Genomic DNA, 15,327 nt, shown 5'->3' with positions numbered 1-15,327 from the left:
TAAATTGCCCCCAACCCCAGTTCCTTAATTGTAACACATTAGTGGAGACACTGTGTGGTGCTTAGGGAGAAAACCGCCCAAGGCAATCTTTCTAAATCTGAGCACCTACCCACCCCCTACCCCCCAGGCCCTCTGAAATGCGTGGAGTTCCTAAATTACAGGGGATGAGGTTGCCTTAAGGGCATCAGGCCCTGCCTGGGGCAGTGCTGCAAGTTCCCTTCCTTCCTGGGGGTAACTGTGCTTTCCCTGAGGCCCTTAGCAGGAGTCCCAGGTGAAGGAACAAACTGAGGATTGATCTGAAGCGCACTCGTTATGTATCTTCTATTCTACAAAGCACTCATTGACTTCTTGCCCAAGGTGGCCTTGGAAAGGGCAGTGATGAGCCAGAAATTTAGCAGGCTTCTACCAGAGGGGCACAAAAGTCCCCAACCAAGGACTGGCTCATAAAGGACTTCAGTACGGTATGTCAGCCATTTTCTCCATTGGGATACACTTTCAAGAGCCCGGGAAGATGAATGTTTCTGAGGTTTAGTTTAGGCCCCATGTCTGTAAAATGGGGGCAATTTAGATACGATCTCATTATATCCTCCCAGATAGTACCGCCCTGAGCTCGAGACAAGAGAAGTCCCCACCTCCACCTGTGCTTAGAGGGTCCTGCTTTGGCTCTCTCCTGGTGCTGTCCCTATTTGTAGGGCAAGACAAAGGGACCTGCCCAGAGCCTGTGCCTCTCCCAGACAAAAAGCCAGGGAACTAGAATCCCTAAGTACCTTATCCAAGCAGACCAAGCCTGTTTCCCTGAGAGTGGGTCTGTCCTAAGGGGCGACTACACCACTGGTGTGCCCACCTTGAGGCCCAAGGGCTGTCCAAGAGGTGTCTACTGATGGGGGTGTGACCAGAGCATGGGCTTGTGATCAGAGGTATCCACATTCACGATCATGGGGCTTCCCTCATCATCCATGACCCTCATGACATAGACACCAGTTCATCGATTGGTCAAGTAAATACTTTGACAGCAGGGAAACATGGCGACATTGACTAAAAGCCTGCTCTGTCATTTTATATAACTCTCCCCCCTTATATAACGCTAAGATGATTATACCCACTTTGCAGATTGGAAAACAAAGCCCATGCTCTTAGTTCACTGTGCCAACATCTCCACTTGAAACTCTGCTCTCTGAGCGGATCCCTTATACTCTCATTATTGATGGAAAGTAATAAACTCGTCCCCTCTTGAGAGTTCAAATTTGGGTGACAACCCCTAATATACATGCATTTTCTCATTGTTGTGTTAAATTCATTTGATGAGAAAGGGATCCGTTGGGGGGACACATCAGCCGCTACGAATGAACCTGGCAGAGGAGATACCTTTACACTCAGAAGGAAGAGCTCGGGAAATATCAGGAGCCCGTTCTGACCAGGACAATATTGCTAAACTTTCAAAGCGATGTTAAAGAAGTTTGGTTGCTGCTTCCTCCGAGAGTCTAAAACTGAAGCTCTCATTTATGGACAGAAATGGAGTGGATTTATCTTGTAATTTAATCCTCAAGACAAATCTTTATGTTCAAACACTCCCATTTTACAGATACGAAGGGCAAGGCTCGAATACGTTGAGTTCTTCCCAAGTTCCTGCACCCACACTATATTCGCTGCAAAATGACGAGCAAACCATCTGATACGATTTGTGTGGTTTGGATGGAAACGCAGATGACCTCCCTACTGAAGAGACTTTTTCTTCTTCCGGTTCTGTTTATTTGCAAAGACGGGAAACCATCGTTAAGTACAGAATGACTGGAGACAATAGCTTGACAAGGCGAGCGGTTTCCCTTTGCCTTTACGTCTGCCTCTCATCTTCCAGGCAGGCCTGGCATACCCCTCCCACAGCCAGGAGAAAGCTAATTCCTAAAGCAAGAGACAGGGACCTTGATGACTGTGTTTCAGCTTTTCTAGACCCTTCCAGGCTAGGACTCTGACTCAGCAGTTGGCTGCGTTTCCCAGAATCCAACCATAAGCTAGCCCAGCTTTTCCTTAGCAGCTGACCCAGGAGTTTGGAGACAGATGTGCTGATGACATTATGGGCTCCGTGAGCCAGGCTGCTGCATTCAAAGGCTACACGGACTTAATTTCTCAGTGCCCCTGTGTGTGAGCCCTTACTGCTTGATGGTCAACTCGACCAACTGACCCACCCTAGCGTTTATACTGAGGCCAAGGCGAGGTCTACAGGCCTCGATGTGTGATGCGACCTGGCTAGCCAGCTGGCCAGGAGTGTGGTTCCTGGAAGCAATAGGCCCGAGCCTGTAATCCAGCATTCTGAGTGAAAGAAAACTTCTTCGGCCAGATTGGGAGCAGAGGATTTTAAGACGCAGGAATAAATTGAGGCTTCACAGCATGAAACTTCCCTAGAGAAACAGAAGTTAATGTGAAAGAGCCCTTACCTGTTTCTGGCAACGGGCAGTCCCTTTACAGGCAATAAAATATAAAGATGATCCCTCATCTTTAAAAAGCTCTGAGGGGTGGGGTGCCTGGGCGGCTCAGTCGGTTGAGGCCCCGGTCATGATCTAGCAGTTCACTTGTTCGAGCCCCGTATCGGGCTCAGAGCCTGGGGCCTGCTTCGGATTCTGGGTCTGTCTCTCTCTCTCAGCCCCTCCCCTGCTCACACACACACACACACACACACACACACACACACACACACTGTCTCTCTCTCTTTCTCTCTCCAAATAAATAAAACATTAAAAAAAATTACAAATAAAAAGCTGTGAGGGAAAATAAAGGGGAGGGACTGAGCAAAATGTTTTGAGTTTCTCAGAAAGGATCTCAGATTTACGGGCAAAGCTTTTTGTTAGTGTCATATAAATAGACTGCCCGTAAATGAATCCGATGCTTTATGCAAGGTGTAAGGGCTTATACGGGTGCCGGCATGTGTCTTTAAGACGGCACAGGCTTCTGAGTTCAGATAAGCCGAGTGAGGTCACAGCTGGTCCACAGCAACTCATGGATCTTTCTCGGAGGCTGAGAAAAGTACAGCCAGTAATTAAAGTCATGTTTTCCATTAATAACAACAACAACAAAAAACCCCACCAGCAACACAACTCTGCATGCCTAGTTTCACACAAAACTTTCCACGTGAGAGGCAAATTTCATTGCCAAAAAAAAAAAAAAAAAAGGTGCCTTCTCATCTCTAACTCACATTAAGGGAACGTCTGGGGTTTACGCATCATGTAAATATTGCCATAAGCTTGGCTCCTCTTTTCTGATTTCTACATCAGCCACCTGGAACATTTTACAAACTAGAGGCTGGGTTCAACGTATGGAACATCTTACCAGAGTCAGCCTAAGAGCTAGTGAACTTCCCGATGACAGCCAGCTGCAAAGGGGCTGGAAAAACAGACCCGCCAACCACCAAAAACTACGGGACTCTGTGGTGCCTCCTGGTTAAGCACAGTTAGCTGCTTAAGTTTGAACTTCATCCAGCTGGACATTCGGGGCACAACTGCAACCTTGGCATATCAGAAAGAGCACCGGATGTAGAGTCCAAAGCCGGGGGGTGTGGGGGGGGGGCAGTGGTCCTCGTTCTGGCTCTGTAAGTGGCCAGGCTGGATGAGGCTTCCGTTGTGTCACCTCAAACCTTTTCTTCCCCATCAGCTACTCAGGGTGAGACAGGAGGGGAGCAGGTTGACACTGGGTGTTCCTAGTCCGGCTCTTGTGAGCAGAGAAGAGAATGAGGACAAGTAGGTCAAAGTGCTTCGGGGCCTTGAGAACATTACACACATGGCAGGGATTGGTGTCGCGGGAGGGCTAGGGAATCCCCTTCCCTTTCTAGGACCGGAAACGAAGATCCGAAAAATCCATGCCTGTGTTTATGTGGAAGAAAGGATTAGAATCCACCTATTGTATATCACTGATGAGGCAAAAGAAGACTTGTGTAGCAAGGATGCCCGCTGTGTTGTTACCCTTATTAGAAAATTAACCGCAGGTTTAACCATCAAGTAATGTGACTGATTTTTAAATAAACATACCTAAGCAGGCGTTGTCCTATCCGGAGTGGTGAGTAGTCACCTGGGCAGGGGAAACACTTATTTAAATTAGATTTCTCATCATTTGGAAAAAAAAAAAAAAAGTAACTCCTCTTTTGGAATTGTTCCTACAGCCTCTGGCATATTCTTTGGAATGTGCATGTCTGAGGGTGACAAATTTTTGTCCTTTCTGGATAATACTGATTTTTGTAAATAGCCCAAAGTTATTTGGCACGAAGGGTAGGTAAATGAGCTCAACAATACCATTTTTTTTTTTTTCACTGCAAAAAAGCTGTGACTGTAAGATAGGAGGCCTATCTTCCAATTCCAACAAAAGAGTTACAAGTAATTGATTTCAAGCATCGCCAGGATTACTGGAAAGGGCCCGTGTCCTTCCTGAAGTGACTACGTCACAGACGAAGAGCTATTTGGAAATGGATTTCTACATTTTTAGTCACAGCTTCACTGTTTATCTCACAAGACTGCCACCAGACCTTGGGTTTGCAGAAAGAATAGAGCATGGCAACTAATCAACCATTTTATCACAGCTCCTCTGGGGCATCAGAATCCGCAGTTTGCATGTGGCTAGCAGCAATATGTTTCCAAGGAATTCACATCTGGGGCCTCTGGAAATCTAGCAGATTCAGTTCTAACCAAGGACTCCGTACTCCCTTAGCCAGTTTGGATTTTTTTTTTTTAGTTAGGGAACAATCTATCTGGAAATTAAAATAGCATTAATACCGTTACAATGTAACCCAAAGCAACTGCTAGAGTGGATTTGTTTCTGGTGCAAACATATACCTTACGTTGTTATTTATTTTTTTTAATTTTTTTTAATGTTTATTTTATTTTTGAGACAGAGAGAGACAGAGCATGAATGGGGGAGGGGCAGAGAGAGAGGGAGACACAGAATCGGAAGCAGGTTCCAGGCTCCGAGCCATCAGCCCAGAGCCCGATGCGGGGCTCGAACTCACAGACCGTGAGATCGTGACCTGAGCTGAAGTCGGATGCTCAACCGACTGAGCCACCCAAGCGCCCCACCTTACGTTGTTATTTTAAAACAAACACAATCACACGTTCGTTCATTGAACGTGGGACACTGTGGGTACCTCAGTGTTAAATGATGCCTTTTCTTTCACAGAAAATATTATTTTCCCCACTTCATTTTTTTTTTAATTGTGATAAAATTCACATAACATCAAATGCATCATTTGACTAAAGTATACAATTCAGGGCATTTAGTACATTCACAACGTTCTGCAACTGTCACCAATATGTAGTTCCTAAACATTTTCTTCCTCTTTTTTTTTTTTAATGTTTGTTTATTTTTGAGAGAGAGAGAACGAATGGGGGAGGGATAGAGAGAGAGAGGGAGACACAGGATCCGAAGCAGGCTCCAGGCTCTGAGCTGTAAGCACAGAGCCGGATGCAGGACTCAAACCCACGAACCGTGAGAGCATGACCTGAGCTGAGTCGGATGCTTAACCGACTGAGACACCCAGGCGCCCCTAGTTCCTAAACATTTTCATCACCCCAAAGGAAACCCTGAACCCATAAACAGTCACTCCCCATTCTTCCCTCCTCCTAGCCCCTGGCAACTATTAACCTGCTGTTTCTATGGCTTTGTCTATTCTGGACTTTTCATATAAATGGAACCTCACAATATGCAGCCTTTTGTGACTGGCTTCTTCCACTTAGCATAATGTTTTCAGGGTTCATCTATATGGTAGTAGCATGTATCAGTCAGTATTTCATTCCCTTTTATGGGTGAATAATTCCATTTTATGGATATACCACATTTTTGTTTATCCACTCATCTATTTTTTTAAAATTTTTTAAATGTTTATTTATTTTTGAGAGAGAGAGAGAGAGAGCATGAGTGGGGAAGGGGCAGAGAGAGCAGGAGACACAGAATCCAAAGCAGGCTCCAGGCTCTGAGCTGTCCACACAGAGCCCGATGCGGGGCTCGAACCCATGAGCCGAGCGACCATGACCTGAGCTGAAGTCGGCCACTCAATCGACTGAGCCACCCAGGCCCTCCTATCCACTCATCTATTGATGGATATAGGGCGGGTTTTCTTCTTTTGGCTCTTCTGAACAGTGCTCTGTCATGAACACAGGTGCACAATTTTTTGTTTGAATACCTGTTTTCAATTATTTTTGACCTATAGGTAGAATTGTTGGTTCATACATCAGTTCTGTGTTTAACTTTCTGAGGAACCACCAAACCTCGAACTCATTTTTACACTTATAATTTCAAGGTGGCTTGACTATTAAATAGAAGCAGTTGGACCGCTATCGGCAAACCTCAGGCTAGGCCCAACGATGTCTCTCAGAAACACTGACCAGAGCCAGTTAGACTCGATCCGAGCCAACCAAGGGTTACAGGCAGGGCTTTGAATAGCTTTCTCTGCTGCTCTGCGTGTCACAACATGAACCGGCTGGGCAGGAATACCTTCCTGACTCCTAGACACCCTCCCTTCTCCATTATGCTGCACACACTTTTGGAAAAAGAAAAGCAACATGTTAACTACCTAACTTCCAGGCTTCCCTCCTGTTTTTGCAAATGAGTTCAGATCAGCATCTGGAGTCCGCAGAGACATGGTGCGTGGGGGCCACACCTGCTCCCCTGTTGTGGGCTGAGGTCAGCCGCTTCATGGTTGGAGAACAGGGCCTCCTGAACACTATGGAGACTAGAGAGATTTTTCCATCCAGGGTAGACTTTTACCGTACATTTTGCCGGAAGGCACCGCCTGGTGATTCTGACTCTATCAATCCATAGATTCTGGAGGTGAACCTATCCTGCTTTGTAGATTGTAGATTGTCCACCCTGTGGGCTTGGCCAGGACAACAGGACACAGTCCTACTATAGCCATGTTTACTGAAGCCTATTTACTGACTCATGAGGCTTCTCAGCCATGAAGCCAACCGGACAGCAAACTGATTGGCACTGATTTTCTAAATTTAAACCTGCCCTGTGCCTCTCGGAGTGCTAACCTCTTAACCACAACTGCCTAACACAAGGGTGGCTTCTGAGACACAGGGCCCCAAATCAAGGAACGTTACCTTTGCACTGCCCAGAACAGAGACCGACCAAAACGGCTGCTTCCACTTGAAACTAAACACTGAGAATAAAGAAGCTGGCTTCCGGGGTCCTGTCTGCACAGTCTCTCTGCCACCCCAGCTGTCACTTGTCGCTTGTCCCCTGGCAGCCCTTTCAGGTGTCCGGGCCTGAATCTGCTGTTAGGACACAAAAAAGTCCCTTGGCTGGTCATATCCTCTGTAATCTGGCAGGAAACCTAAAATTTGCTTGCTCCAGTCCTAGGTCAAACAGACAGCTTATCTGCTTCCTTGTAGGGAAGAGTCTGCTTCACTGTGTCCGGTTTAGGGGGATTTTCACCATGACCTCACCCTCCTGCAGCTACCATCCACTGACTTCGGTGCGGCACGAATGAGGCATTAGCAACCCCTCCTCGCACATCTCAGGTTAACATCAACTCCAGTATCTTCTCTTTTGCGGGGTCTGAGAATGCCAAAAAGAGTTGGGGGGGTGGGGAGGGGGGCTGATGATGTGTGGGTATCATTCCGGGCTTGGGAGAGCAGGATGTCAAAGAAACCACCTCAAGAAAAGGCCCCAAAACCTTCCAGACTCGCGCCTGCGGCCTGAATAGCACCCCAGCCAGTGGCCTCGAAATTAGGCGCGCGAATCTTGACAGCAGGCGGCGGGCACGTAACCCAGCAGTGAGAGCCGTAGGAGAGCCCCAAAGGGCAGGGTCTGGGACCCGGTCTCCGGCCTCCTGCCTCCGGGCTCGGGCTCGGGGAAGCGGCCCTCCTGCCAGTCATTGGGCGCAGCTAATTAAAGGGAAACAGAAAGTCGGGTTCCAAGCGCGCGCCCAGGCTGGCCGGAGACCACGTGACCATTCCCAGCCCCACCCCAACCCCCGCGCGCGCCGAGCGGCGGCCGCGGGCACCGGGGCTAGAGCTCGACTCGCCGGCCCACGGCTGGAGGCGGCGGGTTGGAGCGGGGTTGGTGGGAAGAGGCCTCGGCGTGCGTGCGTGCGTGCGTGCGTGCGCGCCCCCCGGGAGGCGGCGGGCGCGCGCACGCCCGGGGGGCCACCGCCCCTCCTGGCCCCGCCCTCTTTCCCTCCCTCCCTCCCTCCCCGGCTCCTCCGGCCCGCCCTGCCCGGCCCGCCCTGCGAGTCACCTCTCTGGTTCCCTCCCTCCCCGGGCGCGCTCGGGCCGCCGCAGCGCTCCCCGCCCTCGAGCCTCGTAGCAGGAGCCGCCCGCCGCCCGAGGAGGAGGTGGAGGGAGCCGGAGGGGCCCGCCGAGGCGGCGGCGGCGGCGGCAAGATGGCGGACTTCCTGCCGTCGCGGTCCGTGCTGTCCGTGTGCTTCCCCGGCTGCGTGCTCACGAGCGGCGAGGCCGAGCAGCAGCGCAAGTCCAAGGAGATCGACAAATGCCTGTCCCGGGAGAAGACCTACGTGAAGCGGCTCGTGAAGATCCTGCTGCTGGGCGCGGGCGAGAGCGGCAAGTCCACCTTCCTGAAGCAGATGCGGATCATCCACGGGCAGGACTTCGACCAGCGCGCGCGCGAGGAGTTCCGCCCCACCATCTACAGCAACGTGATTAAAGGTGCAGAGCGGGGGTCGCCGCGGGGATCGCGGGCCCGGGCCGGCGCGGGGGGGGGGTGGGGGCGGAGGCGGCCGGCGCGGGGCCGGGCACCGCCCTCGTTCGCTCCTTCCCGGGCAGAGGACCCGGCCCGGCGAGCGGGCGGGCGGGCGGGAAGGGGGCGCGCCCACCCTGGGCGGCGGTCCTGCCTGCCCGGGGTGCCCTCGACCCGCCAGGGGAGAGGATGCCCGGGGGCGCCCCGCTTTCCCCCTTGCCGTTCGAGTGCAGGTCCCCTGCACCCCCGCCTCGCCGCTGGCCTCGCCTCCGAGAGGGAAGTGCCTCGAGGTGCGGGGTGATCGCTCCCGTCTTCCACCGGACGAGGCCAGAAGACCCGAGGGCCGGCCCCAGACCTACACTCCCCCATCCCCCGCCCCGGCGCTGCCTGCCCAACCTCGCCGCCCGGGGTGGGTGACCCGAGTCACATGGGGTCGGGGCTGCTCCCAATTCCCTGCTTCCTTGGCTGCCTCCTAAGCAAGGGAGTTTTGGAACCGTCTCAGTAAGGAAACTTTTGCCTGAGACTTGTCAAGGGCGAAGGGTGACAGTTGGTGGGCCCTTTGGGGCAAAGATACGAAACTTCAGGGAGTCCTGTGCACTGTGCTGGCATCAGGAAAGAGTAAACCCATGCAGTTAGTCTGAAAAAATTAGCATCAGTGGTTTTTCGCCCCATTGTCACGGCGGGGCAGGATGTTTTGCCTGTAATCAGTATGCAACACGTTCCACTCTCCTTTTTGCTTAATAAGTGGGGGCAGGAGAGGGGGGGTTCCACCTCTTGCTGTACTATTTAAATGAAACTGTGCGTCGGTATGAAGAATCTTTGGCCTAAAAAGTGATGCAAAGCCTGTGCAGGTTGAGTCAGTGAATCACTGTCGTCTTGGGTCATAGACTCTGCTTCTGTTTGACAGCATTTTTAAAGCTGAACTTTGCTCTTAAGTGAATTTTATTTCTGCACTTTCGGAGAATCGGAGAAGGTGATTCTTATTTCAGCGACAATTATATTCCTTATTCTTAGTATCGAATATTTTCTACTTTTTATGAAAGGCATTTTGGCAGATTTGAGATACAGGGCCTGGTGGTTCAGGTGCATCAGGAAACTCCCATCTGGGTAGCAGTTGTCCCGGAGTTTGCTACAGATTTCAGCAGATTTTCAAGCAGTGTTTTTTCAAGTGGGATTTTTTTTGTTGTTGTTCAGGAAGTTCTTAAGCAACTCCTTCTCAGTCACTCTTTTTTTCTTTGTTTCTTTCTTTTTTTTTTTTTCTTTTTCTTTCTCCCAGGATTGAGGAGAGGAAAACTTCTCCCCGGGAGTGGGGATCAAGGGGCAATGAGGGGAGAGGAGTCAGCTCTGAGCCCTGATACCCCTGCAGCTAAGCTGTGTAAAACAGTTGTATTTGTCCCATCTTAATGTTTAGCACAAAGCTAATTGAGGGCTCTTTCAAGGCTGCAGACTCCGCCTTGCCAGTCCTTAATTGAAGGTACCTTTGTATCCTGATGCAGCCGAACTTCTGGAATTATGTCAATAAATAGAGTCAACATGGTAACTGATTACGAGCCAGGTAAACACCTGGTCCTTGTGCACCGGCTCCTGATGTGACCCTACTCTAACATTGGCAATGAGATGAAGTGAGTCACAGGACATCTCCTTTTTTTGAGTTGGCGTGATTAGAAGGTGGACGGCAAAAACGGGCTTTCAGTTATCCGGACAAGTGACCCGAGTAGTCCCGTGGCTGTTAAGATAGATGGACCAAAGGTCACAGTGCAGTGATCAGAGATAACTCGGTTTGAATTAACCGGTGCGAGTTGAACGCTCTGTTTTGATACACTTTTCACAGCTCCTCTTCTTCCCCGTTTGGGAAATCGAAGGCTTTCCCGTGACTTACCCTGATTTGAGGCTTGGTTTGGGAGTCTTTGAGTTTTGAAGGTGCTCTTAGAAGACTGGGTGTCGGGTTAAAGCAGGATGCCTGGGGAACGAACGGAACTCTGAGTGATGATGTTTGATTCTCGACATTTCATAAATGTCTTGTTGAGGGGCTCAGAAAATCCGTGGTTGCTTCCAGAGCCTGCAGCATAATTTCTTTTTCCTTCGCCAGCTCTGGTTCTCTTGTGACTCCCCTCTATTAAAACTGTGTAAAACGTGATCTTATAAATTAGAACGTGTTAAGATCCTCCAGAAAGAGCAATTGTGTGAATAGTGTTTGCTTTTCCAGGCTCTAATTTTATGACTGCGAACAAGCGGCTTTTTAAGCTCTGCAGAGTTGCGGGTGTTTTGATGTTGGTCTGGGTTTTTGGAGGAGGTAGGCCTGCAGTAGTTATGAAGTTTCGGAAAGTAATACCGGGATAGCACCGGTGAGAGTATGCAGTGGCTCCTAGCTCCTCTTTTCCTTTCTTTTTAAACAAAGGTATGCGGGTGCTGGTGGACGCGCGTGAGAAGCTTCATATCCCGTGGGGAGACGACTCAAACCAAGTCAACGGGGACAAGATGATGGCGTTCGACACACGGTCCTCCATGGCGGCCCAGGGAATGGTGGAAAGTCAAGTGTTTTTACAGTATCTCCCGGTTATACGAGCATTGTGGGCAGACAGCGGCATACAGAACGCCTATGACCGGCGTCGAGAATTTCAACTGGTAAGAGATTTGTCCTTTTACGTTGTTGTCGATTTATTCTAGTGACATTTATCGGGAGCTGGTTGTAATAACACCTGTTTTCCCTGACTCCCACGACAAAAATGTATCCGTCTAGAATTTTAGCCTCAGAAAAGTTGGGTTGCTATATGGATGAGCTTCTGACTAAGCAAGATAAAAATAAGCTGAACTCCATAGAGTTGGTGACGCAGAGGTGTTTAATCGGTCATTTTTTTCTTTTCGCAAATAAGATGATAGTGATTTTCATGGGTATTTTCTCCTCATTTTAGTCTCCTTTTGAAAATAATATCCTCTCAATTGCCACGATGAAAGTCATCCTCCTAAAAAATGGATCTTTTAGTCTTGGACTGAGAGCTCAGTAACTGAACTGAGTTGTTCACATGTGTCATTTAGACTTTGAAGGTACTCGTTTTATGATACAGGTTAATTAAACATATAAAGAGACTAAAGTTCTTGATAACATTTAAGTCATTGTGCTTTTTATATATCTGCTTTCTCTGTGTGTTTTTTAAAGGTTTCTAAGCACATTTTACAAAAGGTTTCTTTTTTTAAGTTTATTTTGAGAGAGATAGCACAAGTGGGGGAGGGATGGGGTGGGGGGGAGCGGGAGAGAGAGAATCCCAAGCAGGTTCTGCCCTGTCAGCGCAGAGCCCGATGCGGGATTTGAATTCACGAACCGTGAGATCATGACCCGAGCCGAAATCAAGAGTCGGATGCTTAACCGGCTGAGCCACCCAGGCGCCCCCAAAATGTTTCTTTTTGAAAAGCAAACAAATCTTAGAATATCATAAAACTTTGTTACCCAGCACTGAAGGTAGGGTGGAAAAGAAAGGATCTGATTGGGGTTAAAGGTACACAAATAATAATTGAAATCAAGTGTTTTGCAGTTTAACTGTGAATGCTTTGATTGTATTCTGAGTTTTATTTGCCAAAGACCGGAGAGATCCCAGGAATAACAATCTAGACTGTATGCAGTTTGGAGGCAGTTCAGATTTGAAGTGTTTTACCGTAATATAATAAAAAAAAAAAAAGTGACAGTTAAAAAGTAAAACTGCTTAGAAAGTGGTTCGATGAGGTCATCGGCCTTAAAGAGATCCACAGTTATGGGTGTGGCTACAAGAAGATGTACAGCTAGGAGTCTTTGCCATTTCAGTTCATACTCAGAAGCCAGGCTTGGTTATTCAAAGTTCTAGAAATGTGTTCGTGCTAGTTTTTTATAAAACTGATTCTGAATCTTTATTTTCTTTGAATTATGGTTCTCACGGGCTCCGTGCAGCCTGAGCACTGGATGACGTACGTCTCACGTCGTTCTCGTCAAGACTGTGTGTGTCTTGTCCAGTAATTTGTCCATTAGCGGGAGGCAAAGCCTGTCTCACACTCTTGTTAAAATGGAGGAGTTGGCAACATTACATTTTGAAAATCGGGGATTTCACTTGACAAGTGACCTCCATCCAGTTCTCAGACGTGTGGCGGAATTTTGCCCCCTGGTTAGTATTTGTTCTTTGACAGCTGATGGTTCCTCCATACGCCCTTTTCCCGTCCCTTGTCCCCATCTCTCCCGGTTTAAGTGCTGCTTTGCTCTCCTTTCTTCTGAATTCATTTTGTTGACAAGTCACACTTTCTCTCCAAGGTTTCTCAGGATGTTATTCATCCTTCCTGGTCAGGGAAGAAACATCCATCTTAAAAGCATATGGTTCATATTGGTTGGATGAATAAACAAACAGCTGTACTCTAAGTTTTCTGTAGGAAAGTTCCATAAGCCCATTTAATTGAAGTTGGGCTCCACTGACGCTTGAATTTGGACACTTACATCTTGACAGTTTGGTGTCAAGACTGCCATGTCGTCCTAGTTGAGAAAGCATTCCTAAGTGTCCATCATTCGGAATAAATCCCTACAACCGCTCAGGACCCCACGTGGTCGTGACTTGACCCAGCTGATGCTTTGTAGCAAAGAAGGCGTCAAGCACAAGGAGAGACAAGTTCCAGAGATACTTCTTTTCCTCCTAAAAAGTAGGGACGGAAGAAAAGAGGACCAGGGAGAGATGTACATTTTTTTAATGTTTGTTTATTTTTGAGAGAGAGAGAGAGAGACAGAGTGCAAGTGGGGGAGGGGCAGAGAGAGAAGGAGCCCCAGAATCGGAAGCAGGCTCCAGGCTCTGAGCCGTCAGCACGGAGCCCGACGTGGGGCTCGAACTCACAAACCATGAGATCGTGACCTGAGCCGAAGTTGGACGCTTAAACTGACTGAGCCACCCTGGTGCCCCGGGAGAGATGTAATTTTAAACTCCCGGAGGACCGGAAGTTTTTTCCTGGGTGTACTTGGCGTTGTTGATGGTGCCTGGCGCGTATAGAAGGTGCCCCGTTATTGCCCTGAGTTCATGACTCTTGGACTTTTGGAGGCTGTGTGGTGCTTGGGGTAGCGTTGGACACTGAGAGGGCAGCTGGCTCACTGAAGATTTTCCTGACAGTTCTCTTCAATTCCTTTTCTCTACACACAGAAACCCCTGAGTCCTGTCTTTTCCACCCCCTGAAAAATCTCTGGCGTCCATTTCCTCCTTTCCTCCTTTACACTGATTTCTTGGTACCTCTTGCTTGGACTCCCAAGTAATCTTGTTCAGACATAGCATGGGTTGGTTCAGAAACCTATGCTCATTCTCCGTTACGTCCAGAACAGAGTTCAGCCTCTTTATTTGAGTCAAGACTAGCTAGCCTACCTGTGATTCCAACCATATATTCATTAGACTACTTCGCACATCCTGTAACCTCTCGATTTCCACATACCCTGATTTTCTGCTGCTTCGGCTGTCTGTACAAGGTCTGTCAGGGTTTTTCATTATTGTATCTATTCATTAGCTCTTACCCTTGACCTAGAAGAATGGTAATCACATTTTAATGTGACTAAATGTGGTCCCTGGACCCCTTGCGTCAGTGCTTGTTTAATACAAAACAAAACAAAAAGAGCCCTAGACTCCCATCACAGGAGGATCTGATTCAGGAACCTGGAATGGGACCCAGTGATGTGTATTTATTTGTAGCAGACAGTCCTCCGTGATTTGGATGAATTTGCTCCTTGGCCACCCTGAGGAACAGTGCCTCAGGGTCAGGACTTTGTCCAGCCCTCCCGACTGGAACGCGGCTCCCTGCCCTGTCTTCTCTCCTCCGTGTGCTTGCTTCTGGCCCCCCTGGGTCGCCTGTACTCCACTCGTTGCCACTTGTATTTGGTCCTCCCACTGAAGTAGAGGCTCTCTTGGCACGTCTTGTCTTTTTCTCACTCACTAGCATAGGCCTGACTGTCATTAACTCATTTTCTAGACATTCTGAAGTATAAGGTTCTTGTAGAAAAAAAGAAACATCTCACATGAAGTTTCTTCTGGGAAATAGGAATCATTTCCGTACGTAGTTTGTTAATTTTTCTAGGAGATGGGAAGTCCTTGTATTACAAAACCATAATTTTTCTTTTTACGTTTAACAATGTATATTCTTGAATCTTGGATGGAAAAAGTAAACCATCGGGAAAAGGGTAGAGTTAGCAGATGAATAAAAGTAGCCTTTTTTGTTTGCTTGCTTCAACTAATGATTGGTGATTAAATTTATTGATGCAAATTGAAATGCAGAAAACAAATGGGAACGGTTTTTAAACCTCTTTATGGCTCTTTTTTTTTTTTTTTTTTTCTTCTTCCTTCAGATGAACAACTGCTTTATAACCAGTCTTTGGAGCAAGGGATGGGGTAGTGGTATCACAGCCTGGGGTTTTAGCCAGCCATTCATTTGTTAGGAATAACTTCGGGTGCAAACACGAATGTTTTCTTTCCCAAGCTCCCAAAGGCAAACATTTCCTTTTCTGGTTAGTTTCATTATGGGTAAGCCAAATAGTTTACTGTGGAAGAAGAAAAATCTAAGATTTACATTGCTGTGCTGGCTTAAGGTACCTTCCTAATTCTTAGAAACGAGCTCACGGGATAACACATCGTTCAGAAGCGGTCTCCTTTAGTACCGGATCGAACGTTC

General features: G+C 48.2%; 1 protein-coding gene across 1 annotated transcript in view; it reads left to right on the top strand.

Moving 5' to 3' along the window:
- The first annotated feature begins 8,182 nt into the window (after nt 1-8,182).
- Nucleotides 8,183-15,327, top strand: part of GNA13 (G protein subunit alpha 13) — a 43,958-nt gene continuing 36,813 nt past the window's right edge. The window contains exons 1-2 of the mRNA XM_053893493.1: nt 8,183-8,645; nt 11,075-11,301. Coding sequence (XP_053749468.1) covers nt 8,363-8,645; nt 11,075-11,301 — 510 coding nt within the window. The 5' untranslated portion in view covers nt 8,183-8,362. The remainder of the gene's footprint in view (nt 8,646-11,074; nt 11,302-15,327) is intronic.

The sequence above is a fragment of the Panthera pardus genome, unplaced genomic scaffold, assembly GCF_024362965.1.
Source record: "Panthera pardus isolate Hobbes unplaced genomic scaffold, ASM2436296v1 HiC_scaffold_3, whole genome shotgun sequence".
Lineage (NCBI taxonomy): Eukaryota > Metazoa > Chordata > Mammalia > Carnivora > Felidae > Panthera > Panthera pardus.
This window is presented reverse-complemented; position numbering and strand designations above follow the sequence as displayed.